General features: G+C 45.2%; 1 protein-coding gene across 2 annotated transcripts in view; it reads left to right on the top strand.

Moving 5' to 3' along the window:
* HAAO (3-hydroxyanthranilate 3,4-dioxygenase) overlaps nucleotides 1-22,304 on the top strand; it is a 52,191-nt gene that overhangs the window by 2,913 nt on the left and 26,974 nt on the right. Inside the window, exons 2-5 of one of the 2 annotated variants that reach the window (XM_074949350.1) lie at nucleotides 594-672; nucleotides 16,990-17,073; nucleotides 18,010-18,050; nucleotides 21,555-21,644. In XM_074949350.1, coding sequence (XP_074805451.1) covers nucleotides 594-672; nucleotides 16,990-17,073; nucleotides 18,010-18,050; nucleotides 21,555-21,644 — 294 coding nt within the window. Of the gene's footprint in view, nucleotides 1-593; nucleotides 673-16,989; nucleotides 17,074-18,009; nucleotides 18,117-21,554; nucleotides 21,645-22,304 lie in introns of both variants that reach the window. The other variant, XM_074949349.1, reaches the window with a different exon arrangement.

Genomic DNA, 22,304 nt, shown 5'->3' with positions numbered 1-22,304 from the left:
GAAGGGTGAGATCCACACATAGAGGGTCCCTTCTGCACATGGAACTTGGAGGTACAGTCTGGCCTGAATGGAGCTGCCTGAAGGCTAATTTTGGCATTTGGAGTAGTAGAGCTGAGAGAAAAAGGGCTCATCAGCATTCATAAGCATGGCAGAATTAGACAGAGGGCCTGATTCCCCTCTCACTTCCACCACTTTAGAATCAGGTGCAACTCTGGTGAACTCATTCCTGTGGCACCATTGTAAGAGTGGTGTAAGCGAGAGAGGATTCAGGACCAACATTCTTAACATCAATAGCTTTCAGTAACTTTACGAGCTGTGAAGCATTACATTTTACTTACAAACTTCTAGTCTAATCAGGTGATATTGCAACGATAATAATACCTAGCTCTCATATAGCACTTTTCATCTTTAGATCTCAAAGCATGTTATAAAACCCAGGTCTCCTGAATTCCAGTCCAGGGGCCTATTCACTGGGCCATATTGCCTAAACTATTTAATAAATTAGTTATTGGCTGTAAAATACTTCTAAATCCTCAGATGAAATATAGAAATGCAAGATGTTCTTACTGCTCTCTTTAAAATATTTTTTCCAGGCACTGTCAGCAGCTGAATGTGATGTTTGTTGGAGGACCAAACCAAAGGAAGGATTATCATATTGAAGAAGGAGAAGAGGTAACACATAGTACATTTATGTTTTACTGCTTTTATTGATCTCTAAGTTTAAGAAATTTATAAGTGATACCTGCAAATTAGTAATGTCCTGCTTAATTCTATTAAACTGATCAGTGGTCGGCAGAGAACAGAACTAGCAGTTCCATCAAAATACTTCATGAAATTGAGTCAATTTCACCAGAGTTTTGTTTAGGAAAAGAATGCAAAAAAGTTCCAACCATGTCAAAATGTCCCATTGCAATATTTTCTGAATGAAACTTTTCAGTTTTTCATGTTTAAATGATGTTTTGTTTTGCATTCTGTATTTTCTATTCTAGATTATAATACAATACATCACTTTTTAAAATATCAAAATCTAAAAGAAACATTTAGAATTTTCCCCTCAATTTTCCTTTATGGAGAATTTAATTTTTTTGGTTTTCATTCCAATTCAGAATGAAAAAAATTCAACATCGGGAAATCCTTTGCACAGCTCTATTATTTATGTAATGGGATTCTGCTTTCTACTGACAGAAGGCATGCTTTGCACCTTGAGTAGCCATTTGCCCACGTGTGGAGTGCAAATAGACCAAATCAAATAAAAATGGCAACATCTTACACCCAAATTTGCGCTGCTGTAAGCCTGGGATTTTCAAATAAACACAAATGAGCTAGATACAAAACTCCCATTACATTTCAATGGAATTTGACCACCTGATTCCCATAGCATAATGAAAATTTGAAAATGTCAGCCTAAATGACTTCACAAAAACAAGGCAGTACAGGATTAGGCCTAGCATTTTTAAAAGACTTTGTGGGAGTTTATATACTTACCATGGAAACAATTAATAGAATCATACCTTAGGTGATTTTATATTGTAATAGTAATATAGCTTAATTGTAACTGAGGTGAAAAGCACCTGTTATATATTTATAAGTAAATACTGCTGGGAAAAACTGAGTGCATTTTTCTCTATAAGAGATAAGATCCTGGTGAAAGAGATAATCACAACTGTAGGATGTCAGGTTACAAAACATTTGAAGGAACCTCCGATCTCTATTCTGATGTTATACTACATTATTATTACATAGTATTGATAGGGTTGGGTGAAGCTAAAGGAGTTAAGGTTTGGCACTGGAGCTATTGTGGTGGGCACAGGCGCTGGAACTAGGGGTGCTGGGGGTGCTGCTGCACCCCCTGGCTTGAAGTGGTTTCCATCATATACAGTGTTTACAGTTTGGTTCAATGGCTGTCAGTACCCCCACTGTACAAATTGTTCCAGCACCCCTGGTGATGGGGTTGCAAAATTAAAATTAATGACCCCAAACCACCCGAATAGGTGACAACTAGGCGTGTGCGATCTTGGGGGGGACGGGAATATTTCTGTATTGAAGCAGATTCTCTTGGGGTATTTGAGTGGCCCATTCCATGATGCGATCTACTTTTCTTGTGGAGCGTCCTTGTTTGGTGACGGTGGTTTGAACTGTATTCTGGTCTATATCCCGGACTTCCTCCTCGGAGCATATTCTGTGGTATCTGAGTGCTGGCTTTAGATAACAGATTTCTGGGTGTGTTTGGAGGGGTTACTGGATCTATGAAGGTAGGTGCGGTGATCCATTTGTTTCTTGTATGTAGCTGCCTGTAGAGTTCCGTTGCTGAAGTTGATCCTGGTGTCCAGGAAGTTGATGCTAGTGTGGGAGTGTTCCAAAGAGAATTTAATGTACAGGTGGTGGTTGTTGAAGCTGTGGTGGAAATTCATAACCTAGTTGTCACCTGCCACCCCACACTGGAACCCATAAGAGGTATCATCCAACAACTATAACCCATCCTGAAAGAAATCTTTCTTGAACCCCCTCTTCTGGCCTTCAAACAACCACCCAACCTACGGGCCACCAAATGAAATTAATGGGTAGCAGGTTTAAAACAAATAAAAGGAAGTTCTTCTTCACTCAGCGCACAGTCAACCTGTGGAACTCCTTGCCTGAGGAGGTTGTGAAGAATAGGACTATAACAGGGTTTAAAAGAGAACTGGATACATTCATGGAGGTTAAGTCCATTAATAGCTATTAGCCAGGATGGGTAAGGAACGGTGTCCCTAGCCTCTGTTTGTCAGAGGGTGGAGATGGATGGCAGGAGAGAGATCATTAGATCATTACCTGTTAGGTTCACTCCCTCTGGGGCACCTGGCATTGGCCACTGTCGACAGACAGGATACTGGGCTGGATGGACCTTTGGTCTGACCCAGTATGGCCATTCTTACGTTCTTAACTTCTCCAAGCTCACTGTGAGAAGCAAGCTCCCCACAGACCAGGACACACCAACTCAAAGCGGCACCAGACCCTGCCAGAACAACAGATGCAAAACCTGCAGACATATCTCCACTGCTCCAGTGATCAACACCACCCACAACAATCTTTCAAGATCCATGGGTCCTACACATGCCTATCACAACATGTGGTATACCTCATCTAGTGCAAGAAATGCCCCCATAACAGCTATATGGGTAAAACCAGACAACCACTCTGCTCTTGAATGAACTCACACAGGAAATGACAAAAGGCAAAAACACCACATCACCTGTGGGTGAACACTTTTCACAAAGCGATCACTCCATATCTGACCTATCTGTCCTCATCCTCAAAGGAAACCTGCACACCACTTCCAAAAAATGACCCTGACAGCTTAAATTAATAACTTTGCTAGACACTAAAAGTCATGGACAGATCAGAGACACTGGATTTATGACTTATGAAAACAATCTATAACCGACTAACAACCCCCCTCCTCAGTTGCCTTTCCCCTGCCGCTTGCATTTCTCCCTATGACTAGAGGGCTGTTAATGGGTCACTTTATCTTGAACGGTCCCTTGAAATATGTGTTATCTACTTATGCCAAACACTTTGTTCACCTTGTATTTAGCAGTGACACTCTGAGCCCTGATCTACACCACAGAGTTAGGTCAATGCAAGGCAGCTTACATCGACCTAACTCTTTAAGCATTCTCAAAAAGAAAAGGAGTACTTGTGGCACCTTAGAGACTAACCAATTTATTTGAGCATAAGCTTTCATGACCTACAGCTCACTTCACTTTAAGCATTGTGATACAGCATGGCCAAAGGGCAGCAGGAGAGTGTGAGAAGGGACTCTTATTCCCTGTAGAGGGAAGAAAGTTTGCTGTAGATTAATTAAAGCACCTGCAGCCAATTAGAGCACCTGAAGCCAGTCACCTGATAAAACCCCCCTGCTTCAATCAGACAAGAGGAGGAGTTGAAGCAGAGTGGATTGGTGTTGGAGCAGAGAGCAGTTGAAGCAGAGTGGATTGGTGTTGGAGCAGAGAGCAGTTTGGAGGGAAGCAGAGGAGAGTTTGGAGAAGTGCTGTGGTGGGCTAAGAAGACCAAGACCCTAGTTAAAGGGACACCTGATTTGTGCAGAGGGAGGTCAGGAAGCCCCATAAGCTGAAGGGCAGGAGAGGGAAGTAGCCTGGGGAAGGAACCGCTAGTTCAAGTGGTTTACTGCTATTGCTAGGGCCCCTGGGCTGGGACCCAGAGTAGAGGGGTGGGCCCGGGTCCCTCCCTCTCCACTAGTCTAGGACACTAGTGGGGCAGTTAATACCCCAGTTCAGGGGCAAGAAACTGTGCCCTGAATGTCACCCCAAGAAGAGAAAGCGTGAGACCCATCATAGTAGTGCTGGCAATTTGCCACAGCATCTACACTAAAATGTCACTCCCGCTGATGTAACTCACCCTACGCTGACTTAATAAATCCAACTCCGTGAGAGGTGTAGTGCTTAGGTCGATATATTTTGTCTGATGCAGTGTCAGTGTAAACCCTGCATTGCTCACATTGACTGTTGCTGGCTTTCTGAAGCCATCCCACTATGCCCTACACTGACAGTTCAATTGTTGCAAGTGCTCCTGGTGAGGATGCACAATGCCAACACAAGGAGCGTAGTGTGGACATGCAAAAGCAATTACTGAAGTGGACGTATGTCAACATAACTTAGGTTGACATAATTTTGTAGTGTGGACATACCCTAAGTAAGTTTCCCAGCCCTGAAGAGCTCTGTGTAAGCTCATAATCTTGTCTCTCTCACTAAGAGAAGATGGTCCAATAAAAGATACTACCTCACCCACTTTGTCTCTTGTTTTCTGTTTTTTCTATTAAGCTGGAAAGAAAGAAACAAAATTGAACACTAGTTGTCACTCTAAGCCTATCTTTCCCGTCTTTGTACCCATCTGTCTGTATCCTCAAGCTGCATATGATGGACTTGGCTTTTACAAATTGCTGAAATAGAAATGACAGGAATTAATTAATTTCAGCCAGGAAATTCAAGAGGACAATAAATAAAGCTGAGAAAAGCAGTATGAAGTTTAGCCTTTTCATGCATGAACTGCTCTCTGTCTCAAACCTTTCCAGTCTTAATGCTGAATCCCATCTCTTTGCACTGAATGCACTTTTCAAGTTACAAGATTGGTTACGTGGAAAGGTTCCTATGGTAATTAACATGAAGTTCCTTGGAAAATAGCAAATATTTTTTCCTTCCCTAACTGTATACATATTATGACAACACAGGTAAAAAGCAATCAAATTTCTTTTACAGCAGCTGCCTATTAAATATTGTTTTAGACTACATCTACACTTGAGCTGGGGGTGTGATTCCCAGGAGTAGTTATACTCGCAACTAGCTCTCATTGAGCTAGCCAACGAAAATGAGTAGTGTAGCCACAGTAGCCTGGGCAGTGGCAAGTGGCAGCACAGGCTAGCCACCAGGAGTATGTACGCACGGCATCCAGGTGGGTTTGTACTCAGCACAGCTAGCCCATGTGCCTATGGCCACTGCGTGTGCTGCCATGGCTACAGCATGCTAGCTGTTATCAAACTAGCGCAAGTATGTCTACTCAAATTGGGAATCGGCTCCAAGTGTAGATATAGCCTTCATGTTCTTTCACTTAGTCAATATTAAACTAGCTTTTCCTAAAGAGACTTATGTTTTAAACTTTTATTGCAGTGAATCAGATGATTATGAACCTCAGCCTTGATATACAATAAATACAAACACATTTTAACGTGGGCTATTTAATAGGACATCTAAATGCCATATGTAGATGCTCACCTCCGAACTCAGGGGGAGGAAAATGCTCATTTACACAAACAAGTGACAAGTTGAGGCCCAGAATGTGCATATCCTATTAAGGAGCTCATGTTTAAAAGTTGGGCTCACAATCTTAATGCCGGTTTAACAGCACTATTGTATATTTAAAAATAATTTATGATGGCAGCCTATTATAAGCCACTCTGGTTATAAGGGTTTAATGTCTCAGTGATTTGAAAACTTCAGACACTGACACTTACCAGGTTGGAGGAAATTCCAGGCAGACATGTTTGTTTTGGGAGGGAAGTTAATCTTAGAACAGTTTAAATCTGTTAAGTTCATTGTTCTATGTACAGAACTACATACTCATACACAACTAGTTGACAATATCAGAAAGGATCTTCTGTGCTTCTCTAGCCCAGTGCTTCTCAGCCTGCCGGTCACATCCCCCAAAGGATTCACCAGCATATCAGGGTTTGTGAGCATGCTCCAGTTCTTGGAATTGATACTTTTAGCTTCAGGCCATTACTTGTTGTTGCATCATCCTCAACCACACTCAGAAGCATCCCTCATCTTGTATTCTGTTCCCCCTCCGATTATTTTTATAGACACTGGAGTTAAAATACCCAGTTTATCAGAGATAGGCCTGAGCTACCACTCAGACTTTAGACAAATTTGGCTCTAAACTGTGTGGCTTGAGCCCACCACAACAGCATACTCATATTTTCTCTAATATCAAGTTCCCTTTGATCTCTCTCCGCAGAAGCAAAGAGAGTAGGGGCTTCATCCTGCAAACACTTACTCATATGCAGTTCCATTGACCTCAAAACCACACTCGCTCCCAAGAGAAGGACAAGGAAATTTTGGAAATCTTTATAACTTTGATCAAACCCAGCCGCACTTGGCACAGGACCAGAATGACCACAATCCGCAAGTCTGGGCAAGTTCAGGGCTAGCACTAGAGTAGACTTAGGGCTACTCTAACTTGGACTTAACCTACACTGAAAAGTTTTGCTGATATAGCTATAACCTTCTGTAACCCCCAAGGAGATTACCTAGGTTCCTGGGACCTTGTCTGCTGGCAGCTCAGGGAGAGGCACACTGTCCCTGGTAGGGAGCGGGAGCCAAGGCAGACTCAGAGTCTGTCCAGCAACTAATAGGGAGTGAGATGCCCTTCCCAGGGAGCTCAGAAAAGGGGAGAAGCCATTTTTTGAGACAGTCTGGAGCCAGCCAGGGCAAGGGCAGGACTGGTTGTGTGGGGACCTGGTGAGTCCCAGGCCTGCATGCAGGGTTCCCCCTGAGAACTGGCCTCTAGGGACCTGACAGCAGATCCCTCAGCTGGGCTTTTTCTTCTCCACTGATGACTCCCAGTTTGTAGAGTCTTTTTGCTGGTAAACTTCCCCAGCCAGGCTGAGTTAGCCCCCAGCTCCCTAGGTGAGACCAGTCACCACATGGTCAGCTCTGCTCAGTCTGCTAGTTCAGGGCTGCTGCCTGCTGTGAGTGTGTCTGGATGCTGGGCTAGGAGACTACAGTTTGGATTTTAGTATAGTTGTGTAATCTGCACCTTAAGGCCTGCACCCCTTTGTGGGGAGGGGAAATCTGGGACCAAAAGCAGCCTGACTCCTGCCTGAAGAGGATCCCTGCCAGCAGAGAGCAGCCTCTCTGCAGTGACAGAGGATCATTCATGGAGTTTGTGAGTGCACCATCTTTTAGTTAGTCAGTCAGGGAAATTGTTTTGGGGACCCCCTACTCCCTGAACTGTGTCCTCAAGCCAGGGAGTAAGGGTTTGGAGATTTTATAACCTGCTGCATATTAAACCTGTGGAGGGACTTACCACCTCCTCCCACTTGTGAGTCCTTTGGGCTGTACTGAATCCAGTCAGCCACACTGCTAAACCACTGCAGAGAAGATATTGTGGTCATAGGTCATCAAGGGCCTCAGCAAAGTACATGTACCAACAGGACACTAATCTTACATTTGCTACATCAGGTCCCATGACTGGGGAAAGTCACGGGTATTATCGGCCTGGGCACCGGTGATCCTAAGAATAGTGTTTAACCCTGTTATGTTATATTTGTCTCCTGTTTAATATAATTACTGGGTTGAGTACATTGTTTGTATTTGTGTTATTTCTTGGGAGCCTCCAACTATCTGGCAAAGAAGGGTGGGTTACCCTGTGGTTAGAATTTTCCTCCCAAGCTGCCCTGGTGACCCTGCCAGGAAGGAGCGAGTGGGGTGGAGGCACTGCCAAATAAATTTCATAAGGTAAAATAAAAAAGATACACCCTGCTGAGTGGGTAGTGGGATCCAGAAGAACCCAGACCTGTCTATCAAAACCTGTAAGCAGATTGGCATTAAAGAAGGTAACAGGGTGGAGAGGGGGCACTAGACTTCTAATTTAGACATGGCCTATGTGCCAGTACAACTGCATCTACACTAGGGCTTTTGCCTGTCACCCAAATGTCACCCAAAATAAATAAATCCATCCCACTTTTAGTTAACATTGCTATAGTTACAAAAGCTTCTAGTGTAGACCTGGCCTTATACCCAGCTATCCATGGCTACAAGGGGCCATACTTGGAGCTAGGGATCAGCCAGCTTCAGGGGCACCCTGGCCACATCCTTTTCTCCTGAACATTTCCCCCTACACTGAAGGTGAGGTTGGGTGAGGGGTTGCATAGGAGTTGAGACAGCTCTACACACCCCACAGACTTCCCTGTTCGTGGGGCATCTTCAGGGACTGGATTTACAGGCATCCTGGCTGCTTTGTGCTGCCTGAATGGGAGCAAAGATGTAGCATCGTATCTTTTAAATTCCTCCTCCTGTGATGTTTTCCAGAGTTCCCAGAAAAAAATTCCACTCTGGAATGAGATGTGGCATGTGAAAAGTGAAGGGACTGGTTTGTTTCAGGGGAAGTCAATGGGAGATGAAGACTATGCTCATTGTGAAGCTTGACTATGGATGGATAGTTAATGATAATCAGAAATAGTTTGTCACTGGCTTCAGATTTTTATTACTACATTGTGTGTGTTTTGTTTGTTATGCAGACAGTTTAGTCAGCAAAGTAGAAAAAGCCCTGTTGGTAACTTGTAATATTTTAACACCTGATCTATCTAGCTGTGAAAATACTTTAAATAATGGGTTGTTTGTTTTTAAATGAGAGGAAACAAAGCTCCTCTTGCAATCAGTGGGAGAGAAGTTCCATTCACATCAGAAACAGCCTTCATCTTCAGAAATAGTTTCGCCGCCTAAGATTGGTGGGATAAGGCTTGGCTAGTGTCCAGGTTTCACAGGTGATTGATGCACATGAGCAAAGAAAAACATAATTTTCTCTCCCTTTCTCATCCAGTTGCTTTTCCAGATTTCTGATGGTTGAAAACCTTGGGATGAGAAAGGGAGAGAAAATTATGTTATTCTGTGCTCATGTATATTGATCAGTCACCTGTGAAGCCAGGACAGCACCCAAACTCTACTCCCACATCAGAATGTGATTTGCTCTGCAAATTCATTTAGTTCTTGCTAATCTGACACATAGTACATGCCAGTTCAGGGCCCAATCCTGCACGGTGCTGAGCAGCCCCAATTTCTAATCTGGCAGGACCCAAGGCACTCAGGCCCTACTCAGTTAATTTTCACGCTCAAATCAGCAATGCGGAATTCTGAATCTCTGCTACCTGCTTCGTTCTATATCACTACTTGGGTGCACTCTTTCTGGGGCTGGGCCCCAAGGTGACAGTGAGGATGACAAACTCTCTCACTTGCCTCCCCCAGTGAAACAGGGCCCAGCCAAAAAAAAAGCAGCAGCACTGCACAGAGCAGTAGGCTCTCCGCAAAGCCTCAGCCCCCCTCCTTTTTGGAACTGAAGTGCCACCTATTTCCTTTGGAAGAGCCAGTCAAACCCTTGTACCCATGAAGTGAGAGATCGTGCAGCTGGGCAGGACTGCAGTGGCAGCAGGCATCCGTTAGAGCCTCAACAGTGGCTCAGTATCAACAGTGCTGCTCTTCGTTGTACTCTAATGACTTTAGTAACTGGTGATATCACCTACCTTTGGACCACAATGGATGAGGGTGGAGCAGAGTAAAGGATAGGAGGTGAGTCTTGGATACTCCAGAAAGCGCAAGGGAACTAGGTCAAAACCAAACTGCCAGTCTCAAGGGGTTATTGATTAATTTTCAGAAATGCCTTGCACCTGGAGCTCTCAACAGAGACATTGGGTATTCAACACTTCTGCAATATAAAGCCATCTGGTTAAGGTCAAGGGCCACTTCTGAATTCATGATAACTCTGGGAGGGTGGCTGCAAGGGGGGAGGTAATAGGTAAGGATTAATAAGAAAGCAGGGAAGTTTTACAATAACAGGAACGGGAGAGTGGCAGATAGTAAATAAGAAAGGGCTCAAATAAAAAACACAGGGAGAAGGGTTGGGGAAGAAGATGTGTAAACTTTGGGAGACTACCAAAAACCAAATTAAATAAGAGTACAAAAATTAGAAGACTTTAAACAACCCAAGCCTACCCTTGTTTTCCTTCTCTTCTCTTGCCTGTACGTTCTAGACCATAGGCTCTTTGGAGTAGGGCTCTGTCTAGGGCTCATAGCAGTTTGGGGGACACGATATAATTAATAAAAAATGAAAAGAAAAGCCTACACATTAAACACAATAGCCTGATTTCCTTTGTCTCCCGCATGTTCCTAAGACTGGACATCGGAGTCTCTCTCGAAACAGACAAAGGGGCAGATGCTATGTTCCAAGGCTGGGCACTGAACAGATGCTCTAAGCATCCGCATGCTCAATGCAACCACGCCCACCTGCTGGAACCAGACTGCTTCCACGGCCAAAGGATTTTCTGTGGCTGTGTAGGAAGGGTTGGATTTTCCCCAAAGTATGGAGAGGTTCTACCAGCAGATGGATGACAGTGTTTCAGCAAAGGACAGTAGTCCTATATTTATTACTAGCTATTCCTACGGCTCTTGAAATGGAAGGGTCCTGGGCTGTAACTCAATGAGCCATTAAACAGAGGACAGTTGTCTTGATAAAGTTCAGAAGATATAATTAGCACAGTAATGAACTGGCTAATTACTGCCACGTGCTCCTCAAAATATCAAAAAAAGAAAAGGAGTACTTGTGGCACCTTAGAGACTAACAAATTTCTCTAAGGTACCACAAATACTCCTTTTCTTTTTGCGGATACAGACGAACACGGCTGCTACTCTGAAACCAGTCAAAATATCAAATGATTTTTAGGTGAATGAAAAGTTCATTTTTTTCCTTTAAAAAGACATTTTCCTGAAAACCATTTCAAAGAATAAACCCCAACTTGCTGTGAAACGCGTTGTTATAATAGAGACGCAAGAAATCCTTGAATTGAGTATAATGAAAAAAACAAAGAAACCCACACCACCACCACACCCCACTATTTGCAAAATAACTCTTAACAACACAGCAATAAATTCAGAGTTAAGGTTCCTAGGTATTCCATTAGGGACCTGTACCATAGAATTCAATGGGCTTTTTTTCCATTGACTTGAATGGGGGCAGGATCACAAGCAATCAAAAAACGTTCAATACAGGAAAGATTCCATGATTACTCCTGATCTCAACAGGGTGAGATGCAGCCCTGTGCAGAAGGCCAGCACAAGCCCTATGCACCCACAGAATAGGGCTGAAGAGGTGCATAGGCCTTGAGCTGACCCTCTGCATAGGGTGCCAGGCATCTGGTTTTTGACCGGAATGCCCAGTCGAAAAGGGACCCTGGCGGCTCTGGTCAGGACTGCTGACTGGGACACTAAAAGACCAGTTGGCTGCACAGCAGGACTAAGGCAAACTCTCTGCCTGCCCTGGCTCTGTGTAGCTCCCCAGAAGCGGCCGGGATGTCCGGCCCCAAGGTGCAGGGGCAATCAGGGAAGCTCCAGGTGCTGCCCCCGCCCCCCGCGCCGACTCTGCAGCTCCCATTGGCTGGGAACCACTGTCAATGGAAGCTGTGGGGGTGGCGCCTGCAGGCTCGGGCAGCACGCACTGTGCAGAGCCACTTATCTGTGCCTCCGCCTAGGAGCTGGATATGCTGGCTGCTTCTGGGAGCAGTGCAGAGCCACTTAGCCCCGCTGCGCCACCGACCGGGAGCCGCCTGAGTTAAGCACTGCCTGGCTGTAACCCACTACCCAAACTCCCTGCCCCAGGTTGAAACACCCTCCAGCACCCTAACTCCCTCCCAGAGCTCATACCCCACACCCCCTCCCACACCTGAACCCCCTACCCCAGCCCGGAGCCCCCTCCCACACCCAAACTCCCTCCCAAAGCCCACACCCCGCACCCACTCCCGCACCCCAACCCCAGCCCTGAGCCCCCTCCCACATCCAAACTCCCTTCTGGAGCCCCGACCCCCTGCCACACCTCAACCCCCAGCCCTGAGCCCACTCCCACAATCCAAACCCCTTGGCCCCAGCCCCATCCTCCACCCCACAACCCTCATTCCCAGTCCTACTCCAGAGCCTGCACCTCCAGCTGGAGCCCCACCCCCTTCCACTCCCCAACTCCCTGCCCCAGCCCAGAGCCCCCTCCCACACCCTGAATCCCTAATTTCTGGCCCCATCCCAGAGCCAGCACCCCCAGCTGGAGCCCTCACCCCCTCCCACACTCCAACCCCCTAACCCAGCCCAGTTAAAGTGAGTGAGGGTGGGGGAGAGTGAGCGACAGAGGGCGGGGGCTGGATGAGTGGGGGGTGGGGCTTCAGAGGAGGGGCAGGACCTCGGGAAAGGGGCATGGCAGGGGCATGGCAAGGATGTTTGGTTTTGTGCAATTAGAAAGTTGGCAACCCTACCTCTGCACAAGGGTGAAATTCACCCATAGAGATATAAACAGAACAACTTTGCGATCAGGGAGGAATTTTACAATCAGGACACTGAGTTTTTTATTTTTAGTCGCAGCATTAAAGTTGGGAGTTAGGCACAGTTACATCCTCTCTTCCTAATGGCTGAGTGATTTCCTGGCGCTGGACATTAGCGGACCATGGCCCTTTTCATCTTCCTAGTCTATGTTTCCATGGTAATGTTCTGCAGCAGCACCCTGAGCAGCAGCTATCAGCAAAATATGGCTACCAAAGAGAGCACTTCGGAAATTACTATTCAATTACCAGCATGGCCAATGAACAGGCCTTTGTGATAGTCATGGTCAGTCTTAAAACCCCCCCAAAAGATCTCTCTCTTTGAAGGGATGTGTTATAGAGCAATCTTCCCCTCGAGTCACTTTACGCTGTAGAATGAGCCATCGGCCTTGTGAGTGAAGGCAATCGTGGCATTTCAGACAATCACTCACTGACACCAGACCAAAGAAAAATGACGGGGGGGGGGAGGTTAAATGGAATACAAGGACAATAAAGGGATTCAGACCATGGCTAGGTGAACAATTCAGAAGTTTCCCCCTGGGGAGGCTAGCCCCCTGCCCTGCCTCTTCTGGTCAAGGCCATGCCTCCGCTCACTGCTCTCAGCCCCTCTGTGGCCTCAGCTGGGGTTGGGGTGGGGGGGCTAAGAGCTTGGCCCTTTCTCCCCATAGCTCTGGCCAGGGCAGGGCAGGTATTATCAGTAAAATTAACAACACCAGCAATTGTATCCATTTAGATACCTATCTGGTTTGTGAGTCTGAGGGCAAATGTAAGCCATATGGAAGCAGTTACAGTGGCGGGGAGGGACTGTTGGTTAAGTCAGGGGGTGGGCTCAGTGAGAGAAGTAAAGTTACTGTTTAATTTTATCAGTTTGTTCCAAAACCTCCTTTAGTGACACCTCAGTCTGGGACAGTTCCCCAGATTTGTCACCTAAAAAGAATGGCTCAGGTGTGGGAATTTCCCTCACATCCTCTGCAGTGAAGACCGATGCAAAGAATTCATTTAGCTTTTCCGCAATGGCCTTGTATTCCTTGAGTGCTCCTTTGGCACCTTGATTATCCAGTGGCCCCACTGATTGTTTGGCAGGCTTCTTACTTCTGATGTACTTAAAAAATTGCTGTTTGTTATTGTGTATTTTGCTAGTTGCTCTTCAATTCTTTTTTTGGCCCACCTCATTATACTTTTCAATTTTCTTGCCAGAGTTTATGCTCTTTTCTATTTTCCTCAGTAGGATTTGACTTCCAATTTTTAAAGAATGTCCTTTTGCCTCTAACCACCTCTTTTACTCTGTTGTTTAGCCATGGTGGCATTTTTTTTTGATCCTCTTACTGTTTTTTTATTTATTTGGGTTATGGTTAGTTTGAGCCTCTATTATGGTGTTTTAAAATACTTTCCATGCAGCTTGCAGGCATTTCACTCTTGTGACTCTTTCTTTTAATTTCCATTTAACTATCATCCTAATTTTTGTGTAGTTGCCCTTTTTGAAGTTAAATGCTACTGTGGTGGGTTTCTTTGCCATTTTTTCTCTTACAAGGATGTTCAATTTAATTACATTATAGTCACTATTACTGAGCAGTTCAGCTATACTCACCTCTTAGACCAGATTCTGTGCTCCACCTAGAACTAAATCAAGAACTGCCTCTCCCGTAGTGGGTTCCCTGACTAGCTGCTCCAAGAAGCAGTCATTAATAGTGTCTAGAAATTTAATCTCTGAGATGACATCTCCCCAGTCAATATGGGGATAGTTGAAATCCCCCTTTATTATTGGGTTTTCTGTTTTTGTAGCCTCTCTAATCTCTCTGAACATTTCACAATCACCATCACCATTGTGGTCAGGTGATCGGTAGTACATTCATACTGCTATACTCTTATTCAAGCATGGAATTTCTAGCCATGCAGATTCTATGGTATAGTTTGATTCATTTAAAATGTTTACTATATTTGACTCTGTGCCCTTTCTTTCACATATAGTGCCACTCCTCCCACCAGCACAACCTACTCTGTCATTGCTATATATTTTGTACCCTGGTATAACCATGTCCCTTTCACTGTCACGGTTTCACCACATTTCTGTAATGCCAATTATATCAATATCCTCATCTAATACCAGGCACTCAAGTTCACCCATTTTAGCACTTATAAAATTTGTCAAAATTGGGTTATCTGCCTTCACGTGGTGTAATTGAATGGGATTCTTTTTTGTTTGACTGTTTCTTTTGAGTACCTACCTGTCTTTTATCAAATTCTGTCCTTTCCCCTTCCCTGGGATATAGAGTATCCCCATTAATAAATCTTCCCCCAAAGGATGTCTCTGTCCAAACCACGTGCTCCTCTGCACCTGTCAGCTTTCCCACAACCCTTAGTTTAAAAATCCCCCTACAACTATTTTAATTTGACATGCCAGCAACCTGGTTCCATTTTGATTTAGGTGGAGCCCATCCTTCCTATATAGGCTCCTCCTTTCCCAAAAGTTTCCCAATTCCTAGTAATCAAAATTCCTCCTCCAAACACCATTATCTCATCCATGCATTGAGATCCTGCAGTTCTGCCTGTCCTGTCTAACTGGCCTTTTACTTGGAACTGGAAGCATTTCAGAGAATGCTACCATGGAGGTCCTGAACGTTAATCTCTTGCCTAGCAGCCTAAATTTGGCCTCCAGGATTTCTCTCCTACCTTTCTCTATGTCACTGGTACCTACATGTACCACAACCACCAGCTCCTCCCCAGCACTACATGTAAGTCTATCTCAGTGGTCTCCAACCTTTTTTTATGCCCAAGATCATTTTTTGAATTTAAGGGCAACCCAGGATCTACCCCGCCCCTTCCCTGAGGCCCCGCTTCACTCACTCCATCCCCCCACCCATCGCTCGCTCTCGCCCACCCTCACTTACTTTCACTGGGCTGGGGCAGGGGGTTGGAGTGTGGGAGGAGGCACTGGGCTGAACCTGGGACAGGGGGTTGAGGTGCAGGAAGGAGTGAGGGGGTGCAAGCCCTGGGAGGGGGGTCAGGGCTGGGGCAGGGGGTTGGGGTGCAGGAGGGGATATGGGGTGCTGGATCTGGGAGGGGGGGCAGGGCTGGGGCAGGAGGGAATTTGGGATGCTGGCTCCGGGAGGGGGGCACTTAACTCGGTCGGCTCCCAGTCAGCAGTGCAGCGGGGCTTGGCCCCACTCAGGCACATCGGCACCTCCTCCCCATCACGAGCCAGGCCATCCCCGCACCCTGCCAGCCAGTAGTGCACCATGTGGCCATGCTGCTCCCGGAAGGGGCCAACATGTCTCTGTGGCCCCTGGGGGAGGCACGTGGCTCCGCATGCTGCCCCTCTCTGCAGGTACTGCCCCTGTTCCTGGAAGCTGTGGGGGTGGTGCTTGCAGGCAGGAGCAGGGTGTGGAGACTCTTGCCCCTCTTCCCCGGCGGGGCCACTGCGGGCATGCTGGCTGCTTCTGGGAGTGGCATGGGGCCGCGGCAGGCAGGGAGCCTGCCTTAGAGTCAGGCAGCCCTGCTGCGCTGCTGTGGCTGGAGATTGCAATCAGCGGGGAGAGTCTCCAGGATCGACAGGTTGGTGAGCACTGGTCTATCTAGATGCATAACCTACGCACCTGGCAGGCAGTTCACCACGTGGTTCTCCTACTCATCACAAACCCAACTATCTATATTTCTAATAATCCAATCCCTCATTACTATTACCGTCTCTTCCTAATAACTGGGGTCTGTGCAAGAGGATACCATGACATCATCCGGAAGGAGGGTCCCAACTATGGGATCGTTTCCTTCCTCTCCAGCTTGATGTCTCCTTCCCCAAGACTTTCATCCTCCTCCACAGCACACAGCTGGTCAAGACTCAGAATGGGACCGCTCTACTGTGTCTCAGCTATATATCTCTGTGCCTCCCTCCGTCCTCCGGAGACTGTACTGAGACCCGGAGGGGTATGAGTTGCTTGCATCAAATGCACACACATCCCTCCCCTCCACAAAGCAGGTACTCATACATGCTGCATTCAGTGCAATAAAGCGGGTAGCCCCCCACCCTGCTGATGGAATTCGGCCTGCAATATTGGTACTCTTTGAAGGTGGGGATTATTTGTTCTTTGTTTGGGGGCGGGGGGAGGGGGGGTGAGCTATTGGTCTAAGTCTGGAGTATATTTGTTAGGTGTTTCTGGCTCTCATGCTCCCTATCTACACTCTCTCACAAAATTCCCCTGATTGCTACCTCCTCTGGTTGCTTAGGAGCTGGCTTTTTAAACCTCTGTTCTCCCTGAGTTAGCCCCACCCCCTTGTCAAGACATCCTTAAGGGCTTAGGGATCAAAGGATTGCAGGATAGAGCCTTGTTAGTAAACTCACATGCCTTAATGTCTTTTTTTCTACACATCAGTTATTTTACCAAGTGGAAGGAGACATGTGCTTGAAGATAATTGAAAATGGAAACCACAGAGATATCCACATCAGAGAAGGGGAGGTAAACTGGGGTTTGTTCTTGTCATTATTGCATGTGTTAAATGACTCTCATAACAATTATTTCAAATCATCCTTCCATTGCATTCCATAAAATAATGATCAGGTCATGATTAATAATATTTTGAATTCAATATAATAAATGCCATTCTAAAAGGTACCAAACCATTACACAAACTATACATTGCACGTAAAATTTCAGTGAAAAGCAGCAACAACTGGGATATAAAATGGCAGCCAGACACAACACTGCAAATAGTGTGGAGGAGGGAACATTTTGTCCAAGGACATTGGGGCAAATCCTTGTTCATTTATTTACAAAGTCTCCGGGTTTAACCATAGTACTAGCCTACTTAGGCAGGTAGCTGCTGGAAAACAAGTTTATTTCCAAACTGCAGTCACAGACCCACACACAGTTTGTCTTCTTTCTCTCAGATCAAGTACGTCCTATTAATCTGTTGGGTCTGGAGAGAACCACATGCCCTGTCAGTCAATGACAAGCACTTGTCATGTTGGAGAAATAGTCATGGAGGACTAATTTAGGAATCCTGTTGTGCTAACAACAAGCTTTCCTTTAATTTTACTTACCACTGCTCAGAAAGTATAGTAACTTTCTAGATCTCAGGTAGGGTGACCGGTTGGTTCTTCATTTTGATTGTCTAACGGCCATGAATGATACAGCTGGCAAGAGAGCAGCTCAATATCTGAGAAGGCAGTGCCCGCTGCTGAATGAAAGCTTGTCATTAACAAGACACCAGCCTGAGAAAGCTAGCAACAGCATCTGTTTTGCTGCTGGTATCAACGTGCGCTCAGTTGCCAAGAAACATCATATCAACAGGAATAGAGGAAAAGTGGGAGGGTGAACAAAGGCCTGCGAAAAAGAAAAGAAACCTACATGACACTGTTATATTTATTGTTTTCAATATCTTTGTCTGGGCAGATGTTTCTCCTACCTGCCAGGATACCACATTCTCCTCAGAGGTATGCAAATACTGTGGGACTCGTGATCGAGAGGAAAAGGCTAAACACAGAAACAGATGGACTCAGGTGAAATGTAGTTTTCTACTTTGGACATAGAGCTAATCTGTTAAACTTCAAATATGAGAATCAGTTATTGTTTCACTACAATATTGTATTCTATTTCTTTCCTAGTAAATTATAAATGGAAATTTCATGTATTTATTACACACACAATTTAGAAAATGGGTTAGCTAATGTGTTCCTCATTGAAATGTTTTATACAAATCTGTCATATGTTTGTACTTACATATTAACTTTCATCTAAGGATCTCAGAATACTTTAAAACCATGAAACAAGCAAGGTTTACAAGATTATTGGCACACTGTATTGTTAATTTCATTTAAAAACCAAAAGATAGAGAGATAGCGGAGACTTGGCCAAATTTACACAATTTCTGAGCGGCAGAGTCAGGAACAGAACGTATGTCTACACCTGTAACTATTACACAAAAATCTCTAAATCAACGGTGGCTCAGAATGGCTCTGTGTTTTTCAGTGTTGCTCACGCTCCCATTGAAATCAATAGGAATTTTACTGTTGACTTCACTGGGAACAGGATCAAGCTTTGGTCTTTAGCTCTGCTGAATTTGTTAAGTGTTTAACAATACAAGTCACAGCAGTGACTTGGGCCAATTTAGGAGGGGATTGCTGTTACTGTCTGTATAAGACTGACGGGTGGTGAGTTGTATGGGCCCATGGTGCTGTGCTCCAAGAATATTCAGAGCACGGGGCCCGGCTCCACCAATGTTCGGGGCTGGGTCTCTTCCCTGGCCCCACCTGCCGCCCCTGTATGCCTCCCCTGGAGCATCTCCTGGCCCCCGGGGTGATTTACAAGGGCTCGGGGGCCCGCGCCGCCACCACCGGCAGCGCAGTGGTGCTAAAGCAGCTTCCTGCCCGCCCTCACTCCGCACGGCGCACCACTCTAGGAAGCCGCCAGCATGTCCCTGCAGCCCTTGTGGGGGGGTGTCTCTGCGTGCTGCCCCTGCCCCTAGCACAGATTCTGCCATTGGAACTGCGGCCAATGGGAGCTGCGGGGGCGGTGCCTGTGGACAGCGGCGCAGGGAGCCCCCCAGCCCCGCAACCTAGGAGCCGCTGCCAGAGGGGGGTGCGGGTCACTTACAAGAGCTGCCCGAGGTAAGCACTGTACCCCTCACCCCCCACACACACCCCAACCTCCTGCCCCAGCCCAGAGCCTGCACCCAAACTCCCTCCCAGAGCCTTAGGCAGGTGTGTGTTGGGGGGAGGGGGGGGACACTACGACTTGGGCACCACCAAAAATTACACAAACCTGCCGCCCCTGAAGACTGACCAAGCTGAGTTTTTGGCTATTCATGTGATTTACAGAAGGCTTAAACAATAGCAGTAACAGAGTTACCAGTTTTTTCATTAGCTACATTCAGGAAAACATGACATTGAACAGCTGTGATCTTTCTATTGGGGCATGTCACAGTAGCCAAAAGAACTCCCTATAGTAGATATGCTGAGCTAGAGGAATAAATTTGTTCAACTGGGAAGTCTAGAGAATGAAAAAAGAACTGAGAATAGCATCTTTCAGAAAGTCACCTGAATAGATTCTGAGTTCCAGGCACACCCAATATACTTGAAACACTGTTCAGCTACAGCACTGTATCTTCCTTTCAAAACAGCTCAGAGGCATCTGCATTTATAAAAAATGTCACTTGGTTTATTTCCAGAAACCAAAGATACATTGAACTGGAAATACAATAGACTAATACTTGAGGAAACCTTGTATATTTGTAGTTTAAAACTGAAGTTGTTCACCAACATTAAATAGAATCACCTTTCCTGGTTAAAACGGCTGCTTCCCAGATGTAGTCTGTAAATGTTAGAGAGGTTTCAGAGTAACAGCCGTGTTAGTCTGTATTCGCAAAAAGAAAAGGAGTACTTGTGGCACCTTAGAGACTAACCAATTTATTTGAGCATAAGCTTTCGTGAGCTACAGCTCACTTCATCGGATGCATACTGTGGAAAGTGTAGAAGATCTTTTTATACACACAAAGCATGAAAAAATACCTCCCCCCACCCTACTCTCCTGCTGGTAATAGCTTATCTAAAGTGATCACTCTCCTTACAATGTGTATGATAATCAAGTTGGGCCAGAGGGGGCATATGGTTTCTAAGAAGCTCATGTAGAGTTGTTGATTCATGGACCGATATATTCTTGCTTTCATAACCTGTGGAGAAATTAAAGGAATTAAAAAACAACGTCTTGTTTGCAATTGGCAAACTAAATTGTATTCAAGTACACTTTTCAGTAAATAGCTACTCTAACAAATAATGCAGATTGCATGTTTAGTGCCTGTATGGGTAATCAGCAAAACCTTAATGATAAGAAAGTGGTCATTGTTGCTGCCAACCAATGACAGAAATCAAGAGTAGGAACTTACAGTCCAGTATTTGATGCATCTAACATGGATCTCACTTTCACTATTCTGATATTCCCAGGCACCATATCCCACTTTTGAGGCTGCACTGGAATTAAGTTTAATCGTAACACTGAATTTTTCACATATTATATATTATTTTTATATAAATTAAAAGTGTCCAGGCAAAGAAAAACATTCAAGCAAAGCTCGAAATTCAAAGTGGCCAACCCCCCAGGCTATATCTAAATCCCTGTTAAGATTATTAGGCGCAGCACTATCAATAAAGGGTTTGTCTACTCTGTCTCACAGCTCGGACTACAGGGGTGTGAATAGCAGCGTACACCAAAGTGGTGCTCTGTAACTCCCCCATGTGGTTGCTGTGGGTGTGAACTGAAAGGTTCCTAGTTTGCGTTAACTTAATTCTCTTCAAACAGGGGCCTTCAAATATGGCAGCCTCACTCATTCCCACAAGAAACACCCAAAGAACCTAAGCAGCCTGACTCCAGGACAGTTTCCCATTCATGGATCACTAGGCACAGATAGACACTTAAATCCAGGCTACCGGGAGGTGCCTATCTCTGTGAGAGGGGCAGGGCTTAACACACTCCCATCTCCTCAGCATCTCCCAGTGGCTAGCTTAGACAGCTTCCCATCTAGCATATTGGCTTTTTGTGGATTGCTTTCTCAGGTGCCAATCTCTCACCGTTCACTGTATAGGGAAGCCAGACAGGTAACTGCTTTGTGGATCCCAGTGTTGTTCCTGTGGTTGGTTTTTTTTTTTTTTTTTAGGTGCTTAGAAGTTAGCCACCATGACACTCAGTGCTGCAACACCTAAGTCCCTTTGTGGAGCACACTCTCGGTGACTTATCCAAGGTTGCTCCACAAGACTGTGTTAGAGCTGAAAATAGGACCAAAGAGTCCTGACTCTCCATGCTAGCCACTAGAAAACACTGTCCCTCTAATGCACTATACTTATTAATAAAATGTAGCTCATTGCATTAACTCTAAAGATGCTATTTTTTAAAAAAAAATAACCATTATGCAAAGGAATGATTTACTAATGTTGTTACTTTGTCAGATATTATGTTGGAGAATCAACCAACGTCCTGTTTGAAAGATGGTTTTATTGTGAGGATCTTGGCACACAACTTATACCGATAATCCAAGAGTAAGTCTCTATTTACTTTTCTGTTTATGCTGCATTTTGAACAATGTTAACTGTAAAATTAGTAACCATCCTACAAAGAGAACCTCTGCCCGGTAGTGAGCATGCACAGCTCCCACTGAAGTGGATGGGAGTCGAGTGTGTACCACACCTTACAGAATTATACCCTGTGCAGCGCACTGGACCAAGACAGAGCATGGGGAGATGTTTAATGTAACAGGAATTAAGTTTCACTGTAACACTGAACTGATGTTAGCGCTGTGCCTGATCATCTTTATGGGGATGTAGAACTAGCCTGGAGGTTAGGTTACTTTGATTTTCTAGCTCTGCTTGTTTGACTGTTTCTGTTTGCTTGGACTTTTAAAATATATAGCAAAACCTTAAAAATACAAAAACAAAAAACCCCACCACAGTTCCTTCCTGAAATTAATTCTTTGGAATTGCAAGTAAGACTAAGAAGGCCTGCTCAGTTCCACTGGGATATTATTAATGGGTAATCAGTGTTTTGCTAAACTTGCCCGAGCGTGTGAAAAGCAAATGTCTCCAGGCAACATGTAAACTTGTCCATTGATGTAAGTGAGTTGCTGTCTTCTCCAAAAAAAGAAAAGGAGTACTTGTGGCACCTTAGAGACTAACAAATGTATTTGAGCATAAGTTTTCGTG

Source organism: Natator depressus, chromosome 3 (assembly GCF_965152275.1).
Source record: "Natator depressus isolate rNatDep1 chromosome 3, rNatDep2.hap1, whole genome shotgun sequence".
NCBI classification, from domain to species: domain Eukaryota; kingdom Metazoa; phylum Chordata; order Testudines; family Cheloniidae; genus Natator; species Natator depressus.
This window is presented reverse-complemented; position numbering and strand designations above follow the sequence as displayed.